Source organism: Ranitomeya variabilis, chromosome 6 (genome assembly GCF_051348905.1).
Source record: "Ranitomeya variabilis isolate aRanVar5 chromosome 6, aRanVar5.hap1, whole genome shotgun sequence".
Classification (NCBI taxonomy): Eukaryota; Metazoa; Chordata; class Amphibia; order Anura; family Dendrobatidae; genus Ranitomeya; species Ranitomeya variabilis.
In genome coordinates, this window is record NC_135237.1 from 583,486,166 (window position 1) to 583,510,485 (window position 24,320).

The 24,320-nt window shown below is 46.1% G+C and overlaps 1 protein-coding gene across 1 annotated transcript in view; it reads right to left on the bottom strand.

The window, feature by feature from the left end:
- The window catches only part of PARP10 (poly(ADP-ribose) polymerase family member 10), a 164,945-nt gene extending 154,658 nt beyond the window's left edge, over positions 1–10,287 (bottom strand). The window contains exons 1-2 of the mRNA XM_077271604.1: positions 10,076–10,287; positions 320–471 (exon numbers count right to left, since the gene is read on the bottom strand). Of these exons, the coding sequence (XP_077127719.1) occupies positions 320–470 (151 nt within the window). The 5' untranslated portion in view covers position 471; positions 10,076–10,287. The remainder of the gene's footprint in view (positions 1–319; positions 472–10,075) is intronic.
- Between the last annotated feature and the right edge of the window lie 14,033 nt (positions 10,288–24,320).

Genomic DNA, 24,320 nt, shown 5'->3' on the forward strand with positions numbered 1-24,320 from the left:
TTATGACCAGAAAGTCCTCATGAATGAACTGACACCCTCCAACACTAACACTGGTCAGCTAAGGAGCGGAAGACAAGATCTGCTCTATCATCGCAAAGTTTCCCCACATAACATGGAACATGGAGGAAGCCAAAGGTTACACACAATATCAAGAAATGGCGCATAACCAGAAGAGATAAATACGTGGGTGAAGATTTGCCCCAGACAGGTTGGCTGACAAAGTAGCCAAAAAATAAGAATTAGCCTCAGGTCACATTGCACACCAAACCGACCCACCATTCACCAGACCACCAAAACTGGGAATCCCTCCCCCACCTACCAGAAATGTTCTGAAACGTGATCAGTGCCTGTGACCCAGTGCGGGTGAATGATGAAACTGGACCGCCACCGGAGCGCCGCTTACTCTCCAAGTACAGAATTAGAAAGTCTGTGTCAACGTCATCAGTCAGACCTCGAACTTCCACCTCCATTCTGAAAGAGACAATATAATATACAATGACTCCATACCTGTAATATCATATAATGTACAGCTCACTCACACCCTGACCAGTAATATAATGTACAGATCACTCACACCCTGACCAGTAATATAATGTACAGATCACTCACACCCTGACCAGTGATATAATGTACAGATCACTCACACCCTGACCAGTAATATAATGTACAGATCACTCACACCCTGACCAGTAATATAATGTACAGATCACTCACACCCTGACCAGTGATATAATGTACAGATCACTCACACCCTGACCAGTAATATAATGTACAGCTCACTCACACCCTGACCAGTGATATAATGTACAGATCACTCACACCCTGACCAGTAATATAATGTACAGATCACTCACACCCTGACCAGTGATATAATGTACAGATCACTCACACCCTGACCAGTAATATAATGTACAGATCACTCACACCCTGACCAGTAATATAATGTACAGATCACTCACACCCTGACCAGTGATATAATGTACAGATCACTCACACCCTGACCAGTAATATAATGTACAGATCACTCACACCCTGACCAGTGATATAATGTACAGATCACTCACACCCTGACCAGTGATATAATGTACAGATCACTCACACCCTGACCAGTGATATAATGTACAGATCACTCACACCCTGACCAGTAATATAATGTACAGATCACTCACACCCTGACCAGTAATATAATGTACAGATCACTCACACCCTGACCAGTAATATAATGTACAGATCACTCACACCCTGACCAGTAATATAATGTACAGATCACTCACACCCTGACCAGTAATATAATGTACAGATCACTCACACCCTGACCAGTGATATAATGTACAGATCACTCACACCCTGACCAGTAATATAATGTACAGATCACTCACACCCTGACCAGTGATATAATGTACAGATCACTCACACCCTGACCAGTGATATAATGTACAGATCACTCACACCCTGACCAGTAATATAATGTACAGATCACTCACACCCTGACCAGTAATATAATGTACAGATCACTCACACCCTGACCAGTAATATAATGTACAGATCACTCACACCCTGACCAGTAATATAATGTACAGATCACTCACACCCTGACCAGTAATATAATGTACAGCTCACTCACACCCTGACCAGTAATATAATGTACAGATCACTCACACCCTGACCAGTAATATAATGTACAGATCACTCACACCCTGACCAGTAATATAATGTACAGATCACTCACACCCTGACCAGTAATATAATGTACAGATCACTGACACCCTGACCAGTGATATAATGTACAGCTCACTCACACCCTGACCAGTGATATAATGTACAGATCACTCACACCCTGACCAGTGATATAATGTACAGATCACTGACACCCTGACCAGTAATATAATGTACAGATCACTCACACCCTGACCAGTAATATAATGTACAGATCACTCACACCCTGACCAGTAATATAATGTACAGATCACTCACACCCTGACCAGTAATATAATGTACAGCTCACTCACACCCTGACCAGTGATATAATGTACAGCTCACTCACACCCTGACCAGTAATATAATGTACAGATCACTCACACCCTGACCAGTAATATAATGTACAGATCACTCACACCCTGACCAGTAATATAATGTACAGCTCACTCACACCCTGACCAGTAATATAATGTACAGATCACTCACACCCTGACCAGTAATATAATGTACAGATCACTCACACCCTGACCAGTAATATAATGTACAGATCACTCACGCCCTGACCAGTAATATAATGTACAGATCACTCACACCCTGACCAGTAATATAATGTACAGATCACTCACACCCTGACCAGTAATATAATGTACAGCTCACTCACACCCTGACCAGTGATATAATGTACAGCTCACTCACACCCTGACCAGTAATATAATGTACAGATCACTCACACCCTGACCAGTAATATAATGTACAGATCACTCACACCCTGACCAGTAATATAATGTACAGATCACTCACACCCTGACCAGTAATATAATGTACAGCTCACTCACACCCTGACCAGTGATATAATGTACAGCTCACTCACACCCTGACCAGTAATATAATGTACAGATCACTCACACCCTGACCAGTAATATAATGTACAGATCACTCACACCCTGACCAGTAATATAATGTACAGATCACTGACACCCTGACCAGTGATATAATGTACAGATCACTCACACCCTGACCAGTAATATAATGTACAGATCACTGACACCCTGACCAGTGATATAATGTACAGCTCACTCACACCCTGACCAGTGATATAATGTACAGATCACTCACACCCTGACCAGTGATATAATGTACAGATCACTGACACCCTGACCAGTAATATAATGTACAGATCACTCACACCCTGACCAGTAATATAATGTACAGATCACTCACACCCTGACCAGTAATATAATGTACAGATCACTCACACCCTGACCAGTAATATAATGTACAGCTCACTCACACCCTGACCAGTAATATAATGTACAGATCACTCACACCCTGACCAGTAATATAATGTACAGATCACTCACACCCTGACCAGTGATATAATGTACAGCTCACTCACACCCTGACCAGTAATATAATGTACAGATCACTCACACCCTGACCAGTAATATAATGTACAGCTCACTCACACCCTGACCAGTAATATAATGTACAGATCACTCACACCCTGACCAGTAATATAATGTACAGATCACTCACACCCTGACCAGTAATATAATGTACAGATCACTCACACCCTGACCAGTAATATAATGTACAGATCACTCACACCCTGACCAGTAATATAATGTACAGCTCACTCACACCCTGACCAGTGATATAATGTACAGATCACTCACACCCTGACCAGTAATATAATGTACAGATCACTCACACCCTGACCAGTAATATAATGTACAGATCACTCACACCCTGACCAGTAATATAATGTACAGCTCACTCACATCCTGACCAGTAATATAATGTACAGATCACTCACACCCTGACTAGTAATATAATGTACAGATCACTCACACCCTGACCAGTAATATAATGTACAGCTCACTCACACCCTGACCAGTAATATAATGTACAGATCACTCACACCCTGACCAGTAATATAATGTACAGATCACTCACACCCTGACCAGTAATATAATGTACAGCTCACTCACACCCTGACCAGTAATATAATGTACAGATCACTGACACCCTGACCAGTGATATAATGTACAGCTCACTCACACCCTGACCAGTGATATAATGTACAGATCACTCACATCCTGACCAGTAATATAATGTACAGATCACTCACACCCTGACTAGTAATATAATGTACAGATCACTCACACCCTGACCAGTAATATAATGTACAGCTCACTCACACCCTGACCAGTAATATAATGTACAGATCACTCACACCCTGACCAGTAATATAATGTACAGATCACTCACACCCTGACCAGTAATATAATGTACAGATCACTCACACCCTGACCAGTAATATAATGTACAGATCACACCCTGACCAGTAATATAATGTACAGATCACTCACACCCTGACCAGTATTATAATGTACAGCTCACTCACACCCTGACCAGTAATATAATGTACAGATCACTCACACCCTGACCAGTAATATAATGTACAGATCACTCACACCCTGACCAGTAATATAATGTACAGATCACTCACACCCTGACCAGTAATATAATGTACAGATCACTCACACCCTGACCAGTAATATAATGTACAGATCACACCCTGACCAGTAATATAATGTACAGATCACTCACACCCTGACCAGTAATATAATGTACAGATCACTCACACCCTGACCAGTAATATAATGTACAGATCACACCCTGACCAGTAATATAATGTACAGATCACTCACACCCTGACCAGTAATATAATGTACAGATCACTCACACCCTGACCAGTGATATAATGTACAGATCACTCACACCCTGACCAGTAATATAATGTACAGATCACTCACACCCTGACCAGTAATATAATGTACAGATCACTCACACCCTGACCAGTAATATAATGTACAGATCACACCCTGACCAGTAATATAATGTACAGATCACTCACACCCTGACCAGTAATATAATGTACAGATCACTCACACCCTGACCAGTAATATAATGTACAGATCACACCCTGACCAGTAATATAATGTACAGATCACTCACACCCTGACCTGTAATATAATGTACAGATCACTCACACCCAGACCAGTAATATAATGTACAGATCACTCACACCCTGACCAGTAATATAATGTACAGATCACTCACACCCTGACCAGTGATATAATGTACAGATCACTCACACCCTGACCTGTAATATAATGTACAGATCACTCACACCCTGACCAGTAATATAATGTACAGATCACTCACACCCTGACCAGTAATATAATGTACAGATCACACCCTGACCAGTAATATAATGTACAGATCACTCACACCCTGACCAGTAATATAATGTACAGATCACTCACACCCTGACCTGTAATATAATGTACAGATCACTCACACCCAGACCAGTAATATAATGTACAGATCACTCACACCCTGACCAGTAATATAATGTACAGATCACTCACACCCTGACCAGTGATATAATGTACAGATCACTCACACCCTGACCTGTAATATAATGTACAGATCACTCACACCCTGACCAGTAATATAATGTACAGATCACTCACACCCTGACCAGTAATATAATGTACAGATCACTCACACCCTGACCAGTAATATAATGTACAGATCACTCACACCCTGACCAGTAATATAATGTACAGATCACTCACACCCTGACCAGTAATATAATGTACAGATCACTCACACCCTGACCAGTAATATAATGTACAGATCACACCCTGACCAGTAATATAATGTACAGATCACTCACACCCTGACCAGTAATATAATGTACAGATCACTCACACCCTGACCTGTAATATAATGTACAGATCACTCACACCCAGACCAGTAATATAATGTACAGATCACTCACACCCTGACCAGTAATATAATGTACAGATCACTCACACCCTGACCAGTGATATAATGTACAGATCACTCACACCCTGACCTGTAATATAATGTACAGATCACTCACACCCTGACCAGTAATATAATGTACAGATCACTCACACCCTGACCAGTAATATAATGTACAGATCACTCACACCCTGACCAGTAATATAATGTACAGATCACTCACACCCTGACCAGTAATATAATGTACAGATCACTCACACCCTGACCAGTAATATAATGTACAGCTCACTCACATCCTGACCAGTAATATAATGTACAGATCACTCACACCCTGACCAGTAATATAATGTACAGATCACTCACACCCTGACCAGTAATATAATGTACAGATCACTCACACCCTGACCAGTAATATAATGTACAGATCACTCACACCCTGACCAGTAATATAATGTACAGATCACTCACACCCTGACCAGTAATATAATGTACAGATCACTCACACCCTGACCAGTAATATAATGTACAGATCACTCACACCCTGACCAGTAATATAATGTACAGATCACTCACATCCTGACCAGTGATATAATGTACAGATCACTCACACCCTGACCAGTGATATAATGTACAGATCACTGACACCCTGACCAGTAATATAATGTACAGATCACTCACACCCTGACCAGTAATATAATGTACAGCTCACTCACACCCTGACCAGTAATATAATGTACAGCTCACTCACATCCTGACCAGTAATATAATGTACAGATCACTCACACCCTGACCAGTAATATAATGTACAGATCACTCAAACCCTGACCAGTAATATAATGTACAGATCACTCACACCCTGACCAGTGATATAATGTACAGATCACTCACACCCTGACCAGTAATATAATGTACAGATCACTCACACCCTGACCAGTAATATAATGTACAGCTCACTCACACCCTGACCAGTAATATAATGTACAGATCACGCACTGACCAGTAATATAATGTACAGATCACTCACACCCTGACCAGTAATATAATGTACAGATCACTCACATCCTGACCAGTAATATAATGTACAGCTCACTCACACCCTGACCAGTAATATAATGTACAGATCACTCACACCCTGACCAGTAATATAATGTACAGCTCCCTCACACCCTGACCAGTAATATAATGTACAGATCACTCACACCCTGACCAGTAATATAATGTACAGATCACTCACACCCTGATCAGTAATATAATGTACAGCTCCCTCACACCCTGACCAGTAATATAATGTACAGATCACTCACACCCTGACCAGTAATATAATGTACAGATCACTCACACCCTGACCAGTAATATAATGTACAGCTCCCTCACACCCTGACCAGTAATATAATGTACAGATCACTCACACCCTGACCAGTAATATAATGTACAGATCACTCACACCCTGACCAGTAATATAATGTACAGATCACTCACACCCTGACCAGTAATATAATGTACAGATCACTCACACCCTGACCAGTAATATAATGTACAGATCACTCACACCCTGACCAGTAATATAATGTACAGATCACTCACACCCTGACCAGTAATATAATGTACAGATCACTCACACCCTGACCAGTAATATAATGTACAGCTCACTCACACCCTGACCAGTAATATAATGTACAGATCACTCACACCCTGACCAGTAATATAATGTACAGATCACTCACACCCTGACCAGTAATATAATGTACAGATCACTCACATCCTGACCAGTGATATAATGTACAGATCACTCACACCCTGACCAGTATTATAATGTACAGATCACTCACACCCTGACCAGTAATATAATGTACAGATCACTCACACCCTGACCAGTAATATAATGTACAGATCACACCCTGACCAGTAATATAATGTACAGATCACTTACACCCTGACCAGTAATATAATGTACAGCTCACTCACACCCTGACCAGTAATATAATGTACAGCTCACTGACACCCTGACCAGTAATATAATGTACAGATCACTCACACCCTGACCAGTAATATAATGTACAGATCACACCCTGACCAGTGATATAATGTACAGATCACACCCTGACCAGTAATATAATGTACAGCTCACACCCTGACCAGTAATATAATGTACAGATCACTCACACCCTGACCAGTAATATAATGTACAGATCACACCCTGACCAGTAATATAATGTACAGATCACTCACACCCTGACCAGTAATATAATGTACAGATCACTCACACCCTGACCAGTAATATAATGTACAGCTCACACCCTGACCAGTAATATAATGTACAGATCACTCACACCCTGACCAGTAATATAATGTACAGATCACACCCTGACCAGTAATATAATGTACAGATCACTCACACCCTGACCAGTAATATAATGTACAGCTCACACCCTGACCAGTAATATAATGTACAGATCACTCACACCCTGACCAGTAATATAATGTACAGATCACACCCTGACCAGTAATATAATGTACAGATCACTCACACCCTGACCAGTAATATAATGTACAGATCACTCACACCCTGACCAGTAATATAATGTACAGATCACTCACACCCTGACCAGTAATATAATGTACAGATCACTCACACCCTGACCAGTAATATAATGTACAGATCACTCACACCCTGACCAGTAATATAATGTACAGATCACTCACACCCTGACCAGTAATATAATGTACAGATCACTCACACCCTGACCAGTAATATAATGTACAGCTCACTGACACCCTGACCAGTAATATAATGTACAGATCACTCACACCCTGACCAGTAATATAATGTACAGCTCACTCACATCCTGACCAGTAATATAATGTACAGATCACTCACACCCTGACCAGTAATATAATGTACAGATCACTCACACCCTGACCAGTAATATAATGTACAGATCACTCACACCCTGACCAGTAATATAATGTACAGATCACTCACACCCTGACCAGTAATATAATGTACAGCTCACTCACACCCTGACCAGTAATATAATGTACAGATCACTCACACCCTGACCAGTAATATAATGTACAGCTCACTCACACCCTGACCAGTAATATAATGTACAGATCACTCACACCCTGACCAGTAATATAATGTACAGCTCACTCACACCCTGACCAGTAATATAATGTACAGATCACTCACACCCTGACCAGTAATATAATGTACAGATCACTCACACCCTGACCAGTAATATAATGTACAGATCACTCACACCCTGACCAGTAATATAATGTACAGCTCACTCACACCCTGACCAGTAATATAATGTACAGATCACTCACACCCTGACCAGTAATATAATGTACAGATCACTCACATCCTGACCAGTAATATAATGTACAGATCACTCACACCCTGACCAGTAATATAATGTACAGCTCACTCACACCCTGACCAGTAATATAATGTACAGATCACTCACACCCTGACCAGTAATATAATGTACAGATCACTCACACCCTGACTAGTAATATAATGTACAGCTCACTCACATCCTGACCAGTAATATAATGTACAGATCACTCACACCCTGACCAGTAATATAATGTACAGATCACTCACACCCTGACCAGTAATATAATGTACAGCTCACTCACACCCTGACCAGTAATATAATGTACAGATCACTCACACCCTGACCAGTAATATAATGTACAGCTCACTCACACCCTGACCAGTAATATAATGTACAGATCACTCACACCCTGACCAGTAATATAATGTACAGCTCACTCACACCCTGACCAGTAATATAATGTACAGATCACTCACACCCTGACCAGTAATATAATGTACAGCTCACTCACACCCTGACCAGTAATATAATGTACAGATCACTCACACCCTGACCAGTAATATAATGTACAGATCACTCACACCCTGACCAGTAATATAATGTACAGATCACTCACACCCTGACCAGTAATATAATGTACAGCTCACTCACACCCTGACCAGTAATATAATGTACAGATCACTCACACCCTGACCAGTAATATAATGTACAGATCACTCACATCCTGACCAGTAATATAATGTACAGATCACTCACACCCTGACCAGTAATATAATGTACAGCTCACTCACACCCTGACCAGTAATATAATGTACAGATCACTCACACCCTGACCAGTAATATAATGTACAGATCACTCACACCCTGACCAGTAATATAATGTACAGATCACTCACACCCTGACCAGTAATATAATGTACAGATCACTCACACCCTGACCAGTAATATAATGTACAGATCACTCACACCCTGACCAGTAATATAATGTACAGATCACTCACACCCTGACCAGTAATATAATGTACAGATCACTCACACCCTGACCAGTAATATAATGTACAGATCACTCACACCCTGACCAGTAATATAATGTACAGATCACTCACACCCTGACCAGTAATATAATGTACAGCTCACTCACACCCTGACCAGTAATATAATGTGCAGAGTACAGTGTAACATATTATCACCTCCAGTATTACGCGCCGTCTTCCTGCCTTCCGCTGGTCGAAGAGTTAAAATCCAAAGAATTAGTGAGGAAGTGACCAAAATACCTGGAAGAGAAAACACGAGGAGAAACGAAAGCAAAACTGTGATTGGAGGAGGCTAAGAGGGAGGAACCAGGAGGAGGAGAGCAGACAAATAGTGCCCTCTCCCATCACCAGGAGGAGGAGACCCCAGACTGAGGAGAACATACAAATAGTGCCCTCTCCCATCACCAGGAGACCCCAGACTGAGGAGAACAGACAAATAGAGCCCTCTCACATCACCAGGAGACCCCAGACTGAGGAGAACAGACAAATAGTGCCCTCTCACATCACCAGGAGGAGACCCCAGACTGAGGAGAACAGACAAATAGTGCCCTCTCACATCACCAGGAGACCCCAGACTGAGGAGAACAGACAAATAGTGCCCTCTCACATCACCAGGAGGAGACCCCAGACTGAGGAGAACAGACAAATAGTGCCCTCTCACATCACCAGGAGACCCCAGACTGAGGAGAACAGACAAATAGTGCCCTCTCACATCACCAGGAGGAGACCCCAGACTGAGGAGAACAGACAAATAGAGCCCTCTCACATCACCAGGAGGAGGACACCCCAGACTGAGGAGAACATACAAATAGTGCCCTCTCACATCACCAGGAGACCCCAGACTGAGGAGAACATACAAATAGTGCCCTCTCCCATCACCAGGAGACCCCAGACTGAGGAGAACAGACAAATAGAGCCCTCTCACATCACCAGGAGACCCCAGACTGAGGAGAACAGACAAATAGTGCCCTCTCACATCACCAGGAGACCCCACACTGAGGAGAACAGACAAATAGTGCCCTCTCCCATCACCAGGAGACCCCAGACTGAGGAGAACAGACACATAGTGCCCTCTCACATCACCAGGAGGAGGAGACCCCAGACTGAGGAGAACAGACAAATAGAGCCCTCTCACATCACCAGGAGCTAAGTACTGCAGGAACTAAGTACAGTCATTGATAGACCATTATTTTTAATCTTTAAAGACTCCATAATAACAGGGTCTGTACCACAGGACTGGCGTATAGCAAATGTGGTGCCAATATTCAAAAAAGGGGCAAAAACTGAACTCGGAAATTATAGGCCAGTAAGTTTAACCTCTACTGTGGGTAAAATCCTGGAGGGCATTCTAAGGGATGCTATGCTGGAGTATCTGAAGAGGAATAACCTCATGACCCAGTATCAGCACGGGTTTACTAGGGACCGTTCATGTCAGACTAATTTGATCAGCTTCTATGAAGAGGTAAGTTCCGGACTGGACCAAGGGAACCCAGTGGACGTAGTATATATGGACTTTTCCAAAGCTTTTGATACGGTGCCACACAAAAGGTTGTTACATAAAATGAGAGTAATGGGGATAGGGGAAAATATGTGTAAGTGGGTTGAGAGCTGGCTCAGGGATAGGAAACAAAGGGTGGTTATTAATGGAGCACACTCGGACTGGGTCACGGTTAGCAGTGGGGTACCACAGGGGTCAGTATTGGGCCCTCTTCTTTTTAACATATTTATTAATGACCTTGTAGGGGGCATTCAGAGTAGAATTTCAATATTTGCAGATGACACTAAACTCTGCAGGGTAATCAATACAGGGGAGGACAATTTTATATTACAGGATGATTTATGTAAACTAGAAGCTTGGGCTGATAAATGGCAAATGAGCTTTAATGGGGATAAATGTAAGGTCATGCACTTGGGTAGAAGTAATAAGATGTATAACTATGTGCTTAATTCTAAAACTCTGGGCAAAACCGTCAATGAAAAAGACCTGGGTGTATGGGTGGATGACAAACTCATATTCAGTGGCCAGTGTCAGGCAGCTGCTACAAAGGCAAATAAAATAATGGGATGTATTAAAAGAGGCATAGATGCTCATGAGGAGAACATAATTTTACCTCTATACAAGTCACTAGTTCGACCACACTTAGAATACTGTGCACAGTTCTGGTCTCCGGTGTATAAGAAAGACATAGCTGAACTGGAGCGGGTGCAGAGAAGAGCGACCAAGGTTATTAGAGGACTGAGGGGTCTGCAATACCAAGATAGGTTATTACACTTGGGGCTATTTAGTTTGGAAAAACGAAGACTAAGGGGTGATCTTATGTTAATGTATAAATATATGAGGGGACAGTACAAAGACCTTTCTGATGATCTTTTTAATCATAGACCTGAGACAGGGACAAGGGGGCATCCTCTACGTCTGGAGGAAAGAAGGTTTAAGCATAATAACAGACGCGGATTCTTTACTGTAAGAGCAGTGAGACTATGGAACTCTCTGCCGTATGATGTTGTAATGAGTGATTCATTAATTAAATTTAAGAGGGGACTGGATACCTTTCTGGAAAAGTATAATGTTACAGGGTATATACACTAGATTCCTTGATAAGGCGTTGATCCAGGGAACTAGTCTGATTGCCGTATGTGGAGTCGGGAAGGAATTTTTTTCCCCATGGTGGAGTTACTCTTTGCCACATGGGTTTTTTTTTTGCCTTCCCCTGGATCAACATGTTAGGGCATGTTAGGTTAGGCTATGGGTTGAACTAGATGGACTTACAGTCTTCCTTCAACCTTAATAACTATGTAACTATGTAAGGAGGAGGAGACCCCAGACTGAGGAGAACAGACAAATAGTGCCCTCTCACATCACCAGGAGACCCCAGACTGAGGAGAACATACAAATAGTGCCCTCTCCCATCACCAGGAGACCCCAGACTGAGGAGAACAGACAAATAGAGCCCTCTCACATCACCAGGAGACCCCAGACTGAGGAGAACAGACAAATAGTGCCCTCTCACATCACCAGGAGACCCCACACTGAGGAGAACAGACAAATAGTGCCCTCTCCCATCACCAGGAGGAGACCCCAGACTGAGGAGAACAGACACATAGTGCCCTCTCACATCACCAGGAGGAGGAGACCCCAGACTGAGGAGAACAGACAAATAGTGCCCTCTCCCATCACCAGGAGACCCCAGACTGAGGAGAACAGACAAATAGTGCCCTCTCACATCACCAGGAGGAGGAGACCCCAGACTGAGGAGAACAGACAAATAGTGCCCTCTCCCATCACCAGGAGACCCCAGACTGAGGAGAACAGACAAATAGAGCCCTCTCACATCACCAGGAGACCCCAGACTGAGAACAGACAAATAGTGCCCTCTCACATCACCAGGAGACCCCAGACTGAGGAGAACAGACAAATAGTGCCCTCTCCCATCACCAGGAGGAGACCCCAGACTGAGGAGAACAGACACATAGTGCCCTCACATCACCAGGAGGAGGAGACCCCAGACTGAGGAGAACAGACAAATAGTGCCCTCTCCCATCACCAGGAGACCCCAGACTGAGGAGAACAGACAAATAGTGCCCTCTCCCATCACCAGGAGGAGACCCCAGACTGAGGAGAGCAGACAAATAGTGCCCTCTCCCATCACCAGGAGACCCCAGACTGAGGAGAACATACAAATAGTGCCCTCTCACATCACCAGGAGACCCCAGACTGAGGAGAACAGACAAATAGTGCCCTCTCACATCACCAGGAGACCCCAGACTGAGGAGAACAGACACATAGTGCCCTCTCCCATCACCAGGAGGAGCCCCCAGACTGAGGAGAACAGACACATAGTGCCCTCTCCCATCACCAGGAGGAGACCCCAGACTGAGGAGAACAGACACATAGTGCCCTCTCCCATCACCAGGAGGAGACCCCAGACTGAGGAGAACATACAAATAGAGCCCTCTCCCATCACCAGGAGGAGACCCCAGACTGAGGAGAACAGACAAATAGTGCCCTCTCCCATCACCAGGAGACCCCAGACTGAGGAGAACAGACACATAGTGCCCTCTCCCATCAACAGGAGGAGACCCCAGACTGAGGAGAACATACAAATAGAGCCCTCTCCCATCACGAGGAGGAGGAGACCCCAGACTGAGGAGAACAGACACATAGTGCCCTCTCCCATCACCAGGAGGAGACCCCAGACAGAGGAGAACAGACACATAGTGCCCTCTCCCATCAACAGGAGGAGACCCCAGACTGAGGAGAACATACAAATAGAGCCCTCTCACATCACCAGGAGGAGACCCCAGACTGAGGAGAACAGACACATGGTGCCCTCTCCCATCACCAGGAGGAGACCCCAGACTGAGGAGAACATACAAATAGTGCCCTCTCCCATCACCAGGAGACCCCAGACTGAGGAGAACATACAAATAGTGCCCTCTCACATCACCAGGAGACCCCAGACTGAGGAGAACAGACACATAGTGCCCTCTCCCATCACCAGGAGACCCCAGACTGAGGAGAACATACAAATAGTGCCCTCTCACATCACCAGGAGACCCCAGACTGAGGAGAACAGACACATAGTGCCCTCTCCCATCACCAGGAGGAGACCCCAGACTGAGGAGAACATACAAATAGAGCCCTCTCCCATCACCAGGAGGAGACCCCAGACTGAGGAGAACAGACACATAGTGCCCTCTCACATCACAAGGAGACCCCAGACTGAGGAGAACAGACAAATAGTGCCCTCTCACATCACCAGGAGACCCCAGACTGAGAACAGACAAATAGAGCCCTCTCACATCACCAGGAGACCCCAGACTGAGGAGAACAGACAAATAGTCCCCTCTCCCATCACCAGGAGGAGGAGACCCCAGACTGAGGAGAACAGACAAATAGAGCCCTCTCCCATCACCAGGAGACCCCAGACTGAGGAGAACAGACACATAGTGCCCTCTCAGATCACCAGGAGGAGACCCCAGACTGAGGAGAACAGACAAATAGTGCCCTCTCCCATCACCAGGAGACCCCAGACTGAGGAGAACAGACACATAGTGCCCTCTCCCATCACCAGGAGACCCCAGACTGAGGAGAACAGACACATAGTGCCCTCTCACATCACCAGGAGGAGGAGACCCCAGACTGAGGAGAACAGACAAATAGAGCCCTCTCACATCACCAGGAGGAGGAGACCCCAGACTGAGGAGAACAGACAAATAGTGCCCTCTCACATCACCAGGAGACCCCAGACTGAGGAGAACATACAAATAGTGCCCTCTCCCATCACCAGGAGACCCCAGACTGAGGAGAACAGACAAATAGAGCCCTCTCACATCACCAGGAGACCCCAGACTGAGGAGAACAGACAAATAGTGCCCTCTCACATCACCAGGAGACCCCAGACTGAGGAGAACAGACAAATAGTGCCCTCTCCCATCACCAGGAGGAGACCCCAGACTGAGGAGAACAGACACATAGTGCCCTCTCACATCACCAGGAGGAGGAGACCCCAGACTGAGGAGAACAGACAAATAGTGCCCTCTCCCATCACCAGGAGACCCCAGACTGTGGAGAACAGACAAATAGTGCCTTCTCCCATCACCAGGAGGAGACCCCAGACTGAGGAGAGCAGACAAATAGTGCCCTCTCCCATCACCAGGAGACCCCAGACTGAGGAGAACATACAAATAGTGCCCTCTCACATCACCAGGAGACCCCAGACTGAGGAGAACAGACAAATAGTGCCCTCTCACATCACCAGGAGACCCCAGACTGAGGAGAACAGACAAATAGTGCCCTCTCCCATCACCAGGAGGAGACCCCAGACTGAGGAGAGCAGACAAATAGTGCCCTCTCCCATCACCAGGAGACCCCAGACTGAGGAGAGCAGACAAATAGTGCCCTCTCACATCACCAGGAGACCCCAGACTGAGGAGAACAGACACATAGTGCCCTCTCCCATCACCAGGAGGAGACCCCAGACTGAGGAGAACAGACACATAGTGCCCTCTCCCATCACCAGGAGGAGACCCCAGACTGAGGAGAACAGACACATAGTGCCCTCTCCCATCACCAGGAGACCCCAGACTGAGGAGAACATACAAATAGAGCCCTCTCCCATCACCAGGAGGAGACCCCAGACTGAGGAGAACAGACAAATAGTGCCCTCTCCCATCACCAGGAGACGCCAGACTGAGGAGAACAGACACATAGTGCCCTCTCCCATCACCAGGAGGAGACCCCAGACTGAGGAGAACAGACACATAGTGCCCTCTCCCATCACCAGGAGGAGACCCCAGACTGAGGAGAACATACAAATAGAGCCCTCTCCCATCACCAGGAGGAGACCCCAGACTGAGGAGAACAGACAAATAGTGCCCTCTCCCATCACCAGGAGACCCCAGACTGAGGAGAACAGACACATAGTGCCCTCTCCCATCACCAGGAGACCCCAGACTGAGGAGAACATACAAATAGTGCCCTCTCACATCACCAGGAGACCCCAGACTGAGGAGAACAGACACATAGTGCCCTCTCCCATCACCAGGAGACCCCAGACTGAGGAGAACATACAAATAGTGCCCTCTCACATCACCAGGAGACCCCAGACTGAGGAGAACAGACACATAGTGCCCTCTCCCATCACCAGGAGGAGACCCCAGACTGAGGAGAACATACAAATAGAGCCCTCTCCCATCACCAGGAGGAGACCCCAGACTGAGGAGAACAGACACATAGTGCCCTCTCACATCACAAGGAGACCCCAGACTGAGGAGAACAGACAAATAGTGCCCTCTCACATCACCAGGAGACCCCAGACTGAGAACAGACAAATAGAGCCCTCTCACATCACCAGGAGACCCCAGACTGAGGAGAACAGACAAATAGTGCCCTCTCCCATCACCAGGAGGAGGAGACCCCAGACTGAGGAGAACAGACAAATAGAGCCCTCTCACATCACCAGGAGACCCCAGACTGAGAACATACAAATAGAGCCCTCTCCCATCACCAGGAGGAGACCCCAGACTGAGGAGAACAGACACATAGTGCCCTCTCAGATCACCAGGAGGAGGAGACCCCAGACTGAGGAGAACAGACAAATAGAGCCCTCTCACATCACCAGGAGGAGGAGACCCCGGACTGAGAACAGACAAATAGAGCCCTCTCCCATCACCAGAAGGAGGAGACCCCAGACTGAGGAGAACAGACAAATAGTGCCCTCTCACATCACCAGGAGACCCCAGATTGAGGAGAACAGACAAATAGAGGCCTCTCACATCACCAGGAGGAGGAGACCCCGGACTGAGAACAGACAAATAGTGCCCTCTCCCATCACCATGAGGAGACCCCAGACTGAGGAGAACAGACAAATAGTGCCCTCTCACATCACCAGGAGCAGGAGACCCCGGACTGAGAACAGACAAATAGTGCCCTCTCCCATCACCAGGAGGAGACCCCAGACTGAGGAGAACAGACAAATAGTGCCCTCTCCCATCACCAGGAGGAGGAGACCCCAGACTGAGGAGAACATACAAATAGAGCGCTCTCACATTACCAGGAGGAGACCCCAGACTGAGGAGAACAGACAAATAGAGCCCTTTCCCATCACCAGGAGGAGACCCCAGACTGAGGAGAACATACAAATAGAGCCCTCTCACATCACCAGGAGACCCCAGACTGAGGAGAACAGACAAATAGTGCCCTGTCATGATTCTCAATGGCGAGAGAACATAGCCCAGCATATATGAGAACTAGCTCTTGGAAGATGGAAACTATACTGACCATGAACTAAACCTGCCGCACAACTAGAAGTGGCCGGGTAGCATGCCTACGTTTTTTATCCCTAGATGCCCAGCGCCAGCCGGAGAACTACCTAATCCTAGCAGAGGAAAAGACAGTCCTGGCTCACCTCTAGAGAAATTTTCCCAAAAGGCAGACAGAGGCCCCCACATATATTGGCGGTGATTTTAGATGAAATGACAAACGTAGTATGAAAATAGGTTTAGCAAAATCGAGGTCCGCTTACTAGATAGCATGAAGACAGAAAGGGCACTTTCATGGTCAGCAGAAAACCCTATCAAAACACCATCCAGAAATTACTTTAAGACTCTAGCATTAACTCAAAACACCAGAGTGGCAATTTCCGCTCACAAGAGCTTTCCAGACACAGTAACGAAACAGCAGCTGTGAACAGGAACAAAATGCAAAAACACACAAGGACAAAAGTCCAACTTAGCTAGGAGTTGTCTAGTAGCAGGAACATGCACAGAAGGCTTCTGATTACATTGTTGACCGGCATGAAACTGACAGAGGAGCAAGGTTATATAGCGACTCCCACATCCTGATAGGAGCAGGTGAACAGAGGGGATGATGCACACAAGTACAATTCCACAAGTGGCCACCGGGGGAGCCCAGAATCCAATTTCACAACAGTACCCCCCCCTCAAGGAGGGGGCACCGAACCCTCACCAGAACCACCAGGGCGATCAGGATGAGCCCTATGAAAGGCACGGACAAGATCGGAGGCATGAACATCAGAGGCAGTGACCCAAGAATTATCCTCCTGACCGTATCCCTTCCATTTGACCAGATACTGGAGTTTCCGTCTGGAAACACGAGAGTCTAAGATCTTTTCCACAACGTACTCCAACTCACCCTCAACCAACACCGGAGCAGGAGGCTCAACGGAAGGCACAGCCGGTACCTCATACCTGCGCAACAATGACCGATGAAAAACATTATGAATCGAAAAGGATGCAGGGAGGTCCAAACGGAAGGACACAGGGTTAAGAATCTCCAATATCTTGTACGGGCCGATGAACCGAGGCTTAAACTTAGGAGAAGAAACCCTCATAGGGACAAAACGAGAAGACAACCACACCAAGTCCCCAACACAAAGCCGAGGACCAACACGACGACGGCGGTTGGCAAAAAGCTGAGTCTTCTCCTGGGACAACTTCAAATTGTCCACCACCTGCCCCCAAATCTGATGCAACCTCTCCACCACAGCATCCACTCCAGGACAATCCGAAGATTCCACTTGACCGGAGGAAAATCGAGGATGAAACCCTGAATTACAGAAAAACGGGGACACAGAGGTGGCAGAGCTGGCCCGATTATTGAGGGCGAACTCCGCCAAAGGCAAAAAAGCAACCCAATCATCCTGATCCGCAGACACAAAACACCTCAAATATGTCTCCAAGGTCTGATTAGTCCACTCGGTCTGGCCATTAGTCTGAGGATGGAAAGCAGACGAAAAAGACAAATCTATGCCCATCCTAGCACAGAATGCCCGCCAAAATCTAGACACGAATTGGGTCCCTCTGTCAGAAACGATATTCTCCGGAATACCATGCAAACGAACAACATTTTGAAAAAACAGAGGAACCAACTCGGAAGAAGAAGGCAACTTAGGCAAGGGAACCAGATGGACCATCTTAGAGAAACGGTCACACACCACCCAGATGACAGACATCTTCTGAGAAACAGGCAGATCCGAAATAAAATCCATCGAGATGTGCGTCCAAGGCCTCTTCGGGATAGGCAAGGGTAACAACAATCCACTAGCCCGAGAACAACAAGGCTTGGCCCGAGCACAAACGTCACAAGACTGCACAAAGCCTCGCACATCTCGTGACAGGGAAGGCCACCAGAAGGACCTTGCCACCAAATCCCTGGTACCAAAGATTCCAGGATGACCTGCCAACGCAGAAGAATGAACCTCAGAGATGACTCTACTGGTCCAATCATCAGGAACAAACAGTCTACCAGGTGGGCAACGATCAGGTCTATCCGCCTGAAACTCCTGCAAGGCCCGCCGCAGGTCTGGAGAAACGGCAGACAATATCACTCCATCTTTAAGGATACCTGTGGGCTCAGAATTACCAGGGGAGTCAGGCTCAAAACTCCTAGAAAGGGCATCCGCCTTAACATTCTTAGAACCCGGTAGGTAAGACACCACAAAATTAAACCGAGAGAAAAACAACGACCAGCGCGCCTGTCTAGGATTCAGACGCCTGGCAGACTCAAGGTAAATTAAATTTTTGTGGTCAGTCAATACCACCACCTGATGTCTGGCCCCCTCAAGCCAGTGACGCCACTCCTCAAAAGCCCACTTCATGGCCAAAAGCTCCCGATTCCCAATATCATAATTCCGCTCGGCGGGCGAAAATTTACGGGAAAAAAAGGCACAAGGTCTCATCACGGAGCAGTCGGAACTTCTCTGCGACAACACCGCCCCAGCTCCGATTTCAGAAGCGTCGACCTCAACCTGAAAAGGAAGAGCAACATCAGGCTGACGCAACACTGGGGCAGAAGAAAAGCGGCGCTTGAGCTCCCGAAAGGCCTCCACAGCATCAGGGGACCAATCAGCAACATCAGCACCCTTCTTAGTCAAATCAGTCAATGGTTTTACAACATCAGAAAAACCAGCAATAAATCGACGATAAAAGTTAGCAAAGCCCAAAAATTTCTGAAGACTCTTAAGAGAAGAGGGTTGCGTCCAATCACCAATAGCCTGAACCTTGACAGGATCCATCTCGATGGAAGAGGGGGAAAAAATGTATCCCAAGAAGGAAATCTTTTGAACCCCAAAAACACACTTAGAACCCTTCACACACAAGGAATTAGACCGCAAAACCTGAAAAACCCTCCTGACCTGCTGGACATGAGAGTCCCAGTCATCCGAAAAAATCAGAATATCATCCAGATACACAATCATAAATTTATCCAAATAATCGCGGAAAATGTCATGCATAAAGGACTGGAAGACTGAAGGGGCATTTGAAAGACCAAAAGGCATCACCAAATACTCAAAATGGCCCTCGGGCGTATTAAATGCGGTTTTCCACTCATCCCCCTGCTTGATTCGCACCAAATTATACGCCCCACGGAGATCAATCTTAGAGAACTACTTGGCCCCCTTTATACGAGCAAACAAATCAGTAAGCAGTGGTAACGGATATTGATATTTAACCGTGATTTTATTCAAAAGTCGATAATCAATACACGGTCTCAAAGAGCCGTCTTTCTTAGACACAAAGAAAAAACCGGCTCCTAAGGGAGATGACGAAGGACGAATATGTCCCTTTTCCAAGGACTCCTTTATATATTCTCGCATAGCCGCGTGTTCAGGCACAGACAGATTAAATAAACGACCCTTAGGGTATTTACTACCCGGGATCAAGTCTATGGCACAATCGCACTCCCGGTGCGGAGGTAGTGAACCAACCTTGGGTTCTTCAAAAACGTCACGAAAGTCAGACAAGAATTCAGGAATCTCAGAGGGAATAGATGATGAAATGGAAACCAAAGGTACGTCCCCATGAGTTCCTTTACATCCCCAGCTTAACACAGACATAGCTCTCCAGTCGAGGACTGGGTTATGAGATTGCAGCCATGGCAATCCCAGCACCAAAACATCATGTAGATTATACAGCACCAGAAAGCGAATAACCTCCTGGTGATCCGGATTAACACGCATAGTCACTTGTGTCCAGTATTGTGGTTTATTACTAGCCAATGGGGTGGAGTCAATCCCTTTCAGAGGTATCGGAGCCTCCAATGGCTCCAAATCATACCCACAGCGTTTGGCAAAGGACCAATCCATAAGACTCAAAGCAGCGCCAGAGTCGACATAGGCGTCCGCGGTAATAGATGACAAAGAACAAATCAGGGTCACAGATAGAATAAACTTAGACTGTAAAGTGCTAATTGAAACAGACTTGTCAGGCTTCTTAGTACGCTTAAAGCATGCTGATATAACATGAGTTGAATCACCACAATAGAAGCACAACCCATTTTTTCGTCTAAAATTCTGCCGCTCGCTTCTGGACAGAATTCTATCACATTGCATATTTTCTGGCGTTTTCTCAGTAGACACCGCCAAATGGTGCACAGGTTTGCGCTCCCGCAGACGCCTATCGATCTGAATAGCCATCGTCATGGACTCATTCAGACTCGCAGGCACAGGGAACCCCACCATAACATCCTTAATGGCATCAGAGAGACCTTCTCTGAAAATCGCCGCCAGGGCGCACTCATTCCACTGAGTAAGCACAGACCATTTGCGGAATTTTTGGCAGTATATTTCAGCTTCATCTTGCCCCTGAGACAAGGACATCAAGGCCTTTTCCGCCTGAAGCTCTAAATGAGGTTCCTCATAAAGCAACCCCAAGGCCAGAAAAAACGCATCCACATTGAGCAACGCAGGATCCCCTGGTGCCAATGCAAAAGCCCAGTCCTGAGGGTCGCCCCGGAGCAAGGAAATTACAATCCTGACCTGCTGTGCAGGGTCTCCGGCAGAGCGAGACTTCAGGGACAAAAACAATTTGCAATTATTTTTAAAATTTTGAAAGTGAGATCTATTCCCCGAGAAGAATTCAGGCAAAGGAATTCTAGGCTCAGACATAGGTGCATGAACAACAAAATCTTGCAAATTTTGTACCTTTGTGGCGAGATTATTCAAACCTGTAGCTACACTCTGAAGATCCATTTGAAACAGGTGAACACAGAGCCATTCAAGGATTAGAAGGAGAGAAAGAGAGGAAGGCTGCAGCATAGGCAAACTAGCAAGTGATTCAATTAAGAGCACACTCAGAACTAGAGGAAAAAAAAAATAAAAAATTGTAGCAGACTTCTTTTTTCTCTCCTTTCTCAGCCAGTAATTTAACCCTTTTTTGGGCCGGTCAAACTGTCATGATTCTCAATGGCGAGAGAACATAGCCCAGCATATATGAGAACTAGCTCTTGGAAGATGGAAACTATACTGACCATGAACTAAACCTGCCGCACAACTAGAAGTGGCCGGGTAGCATGCCTACGTTTTTTATCCCTAGATGCCCAGCGCCAGCCGGAGAACTACCTAATCCTAGCAGAGGAAAAGACAGTCCTGGCTCACCTCTAGAGAAATTTTCCCAAAAGGCAGACAGAGGCCCCCACATATATTGGCGGTGATTTTAGATGAAATGACAAACGTAATATGAAAATAGGTTTAGCAAAATCGAGGTCCGCTTACTAGATAGCATGAAGACAGAAAGGGCACTTTCATGGTCAGCAGAAAACCCTATCAAAACACCATCCAGAAATTACTTTAAGACTCTAGCATTAACTCAAAACACCAGAGTGGCAATTTCCGCTCACAAGAGCTTTCCAGACACAGTAACGAAACAGCAGCTGTGAACAGGAACAAAATGCAAAAACACACAAGGACAAAAGTCCAACTTAGCTAGGAGTTGTCTAGTAGCAGGAACATGCACAGAAGGCTTCTGATTACATTGGTGACCGGCAAGAAACTGACAGAGGAGCAAGGTTATATAGCGACTCCCACATCCTGATAGGAGCAGGTGAACAGAGGGGATGATGCACACAAGTACAATTCCACAAGTGGCCACCGGGGGAGCCCAGAATCCAATTTCACAACAGTGCCCTCTCCCATCACCAGGAGGAGACCCCAGACTGAGGAGAACAGACAAATAGTGCCCTCTCACATCGCCAGGAGACCCCAGACTGAGAACAGACAAATAGAGCTCTCTCCCATCACCAGAAGGAGGAGACCCCAGACTGAGGAGAACAGACAAATAGTGCCCTCTCACATCATCAGGAGACCCCAGACTGAGGAGAACAGACAAATAGTGCCCTCTCACATCACCAGGAGGAGGAGACCCCAGACTGAGAACAGACAAATAGTGCCCTCTCACATCACCAGGAGGAGGAGACCCCAGACTGAGGAGAGCAGACAAATAGTGCCCTCTCCCATCACCAGGAGGAGGAGACCCCAGACTGAGGAGAGCAGACAAATAGAGCCCTCTCCCATCACCAGGAGGAGGAGACCCCAGACTGAGGAGAACAGACAAATAGAGCCCTCTCACATCACCAGGAGACCCCAGACTGAGGAGATCAGACAAATAGTGCCCTCTCCCATCACCAGGAAGAGGAGAACAGACAAATAGTGCCCTCTCACATCACCAGGAGACCCCAGACTGAGGAGAACAGACAAATAGTGCCCTCTCCCATCACCAGGAGGAGGAGACCCCAGACTGAGGAGAACAGACAAATAGTGCCCTCTCCCATCACCAGGAGGAGGAGACCCCAGACTGAGGAGAACAGACAAATAGTGCCCTCTCCCATCACCAGGAGGAGGAGACCCCAGACTGAGGAGAACAGACAAATAGTGCCCTCTCACATCACCAGGAGACCCCAGACTGAGGAGAGCAGAAAAATAGTGCCCTCTCACATCGCCAGGAGGAGGAGACCCCAGACTGAGGAGAACAGACAAATAGTGCCCTCTCACATCACCAGGAGACCCCAGACTGAGGAGAACAGACAAATAGTGCCCTCTCACATCACCAGGAGGAGGAGACCCCAGACTGAGGAGAACAGACAAATAGTGCCCTCTCCCAT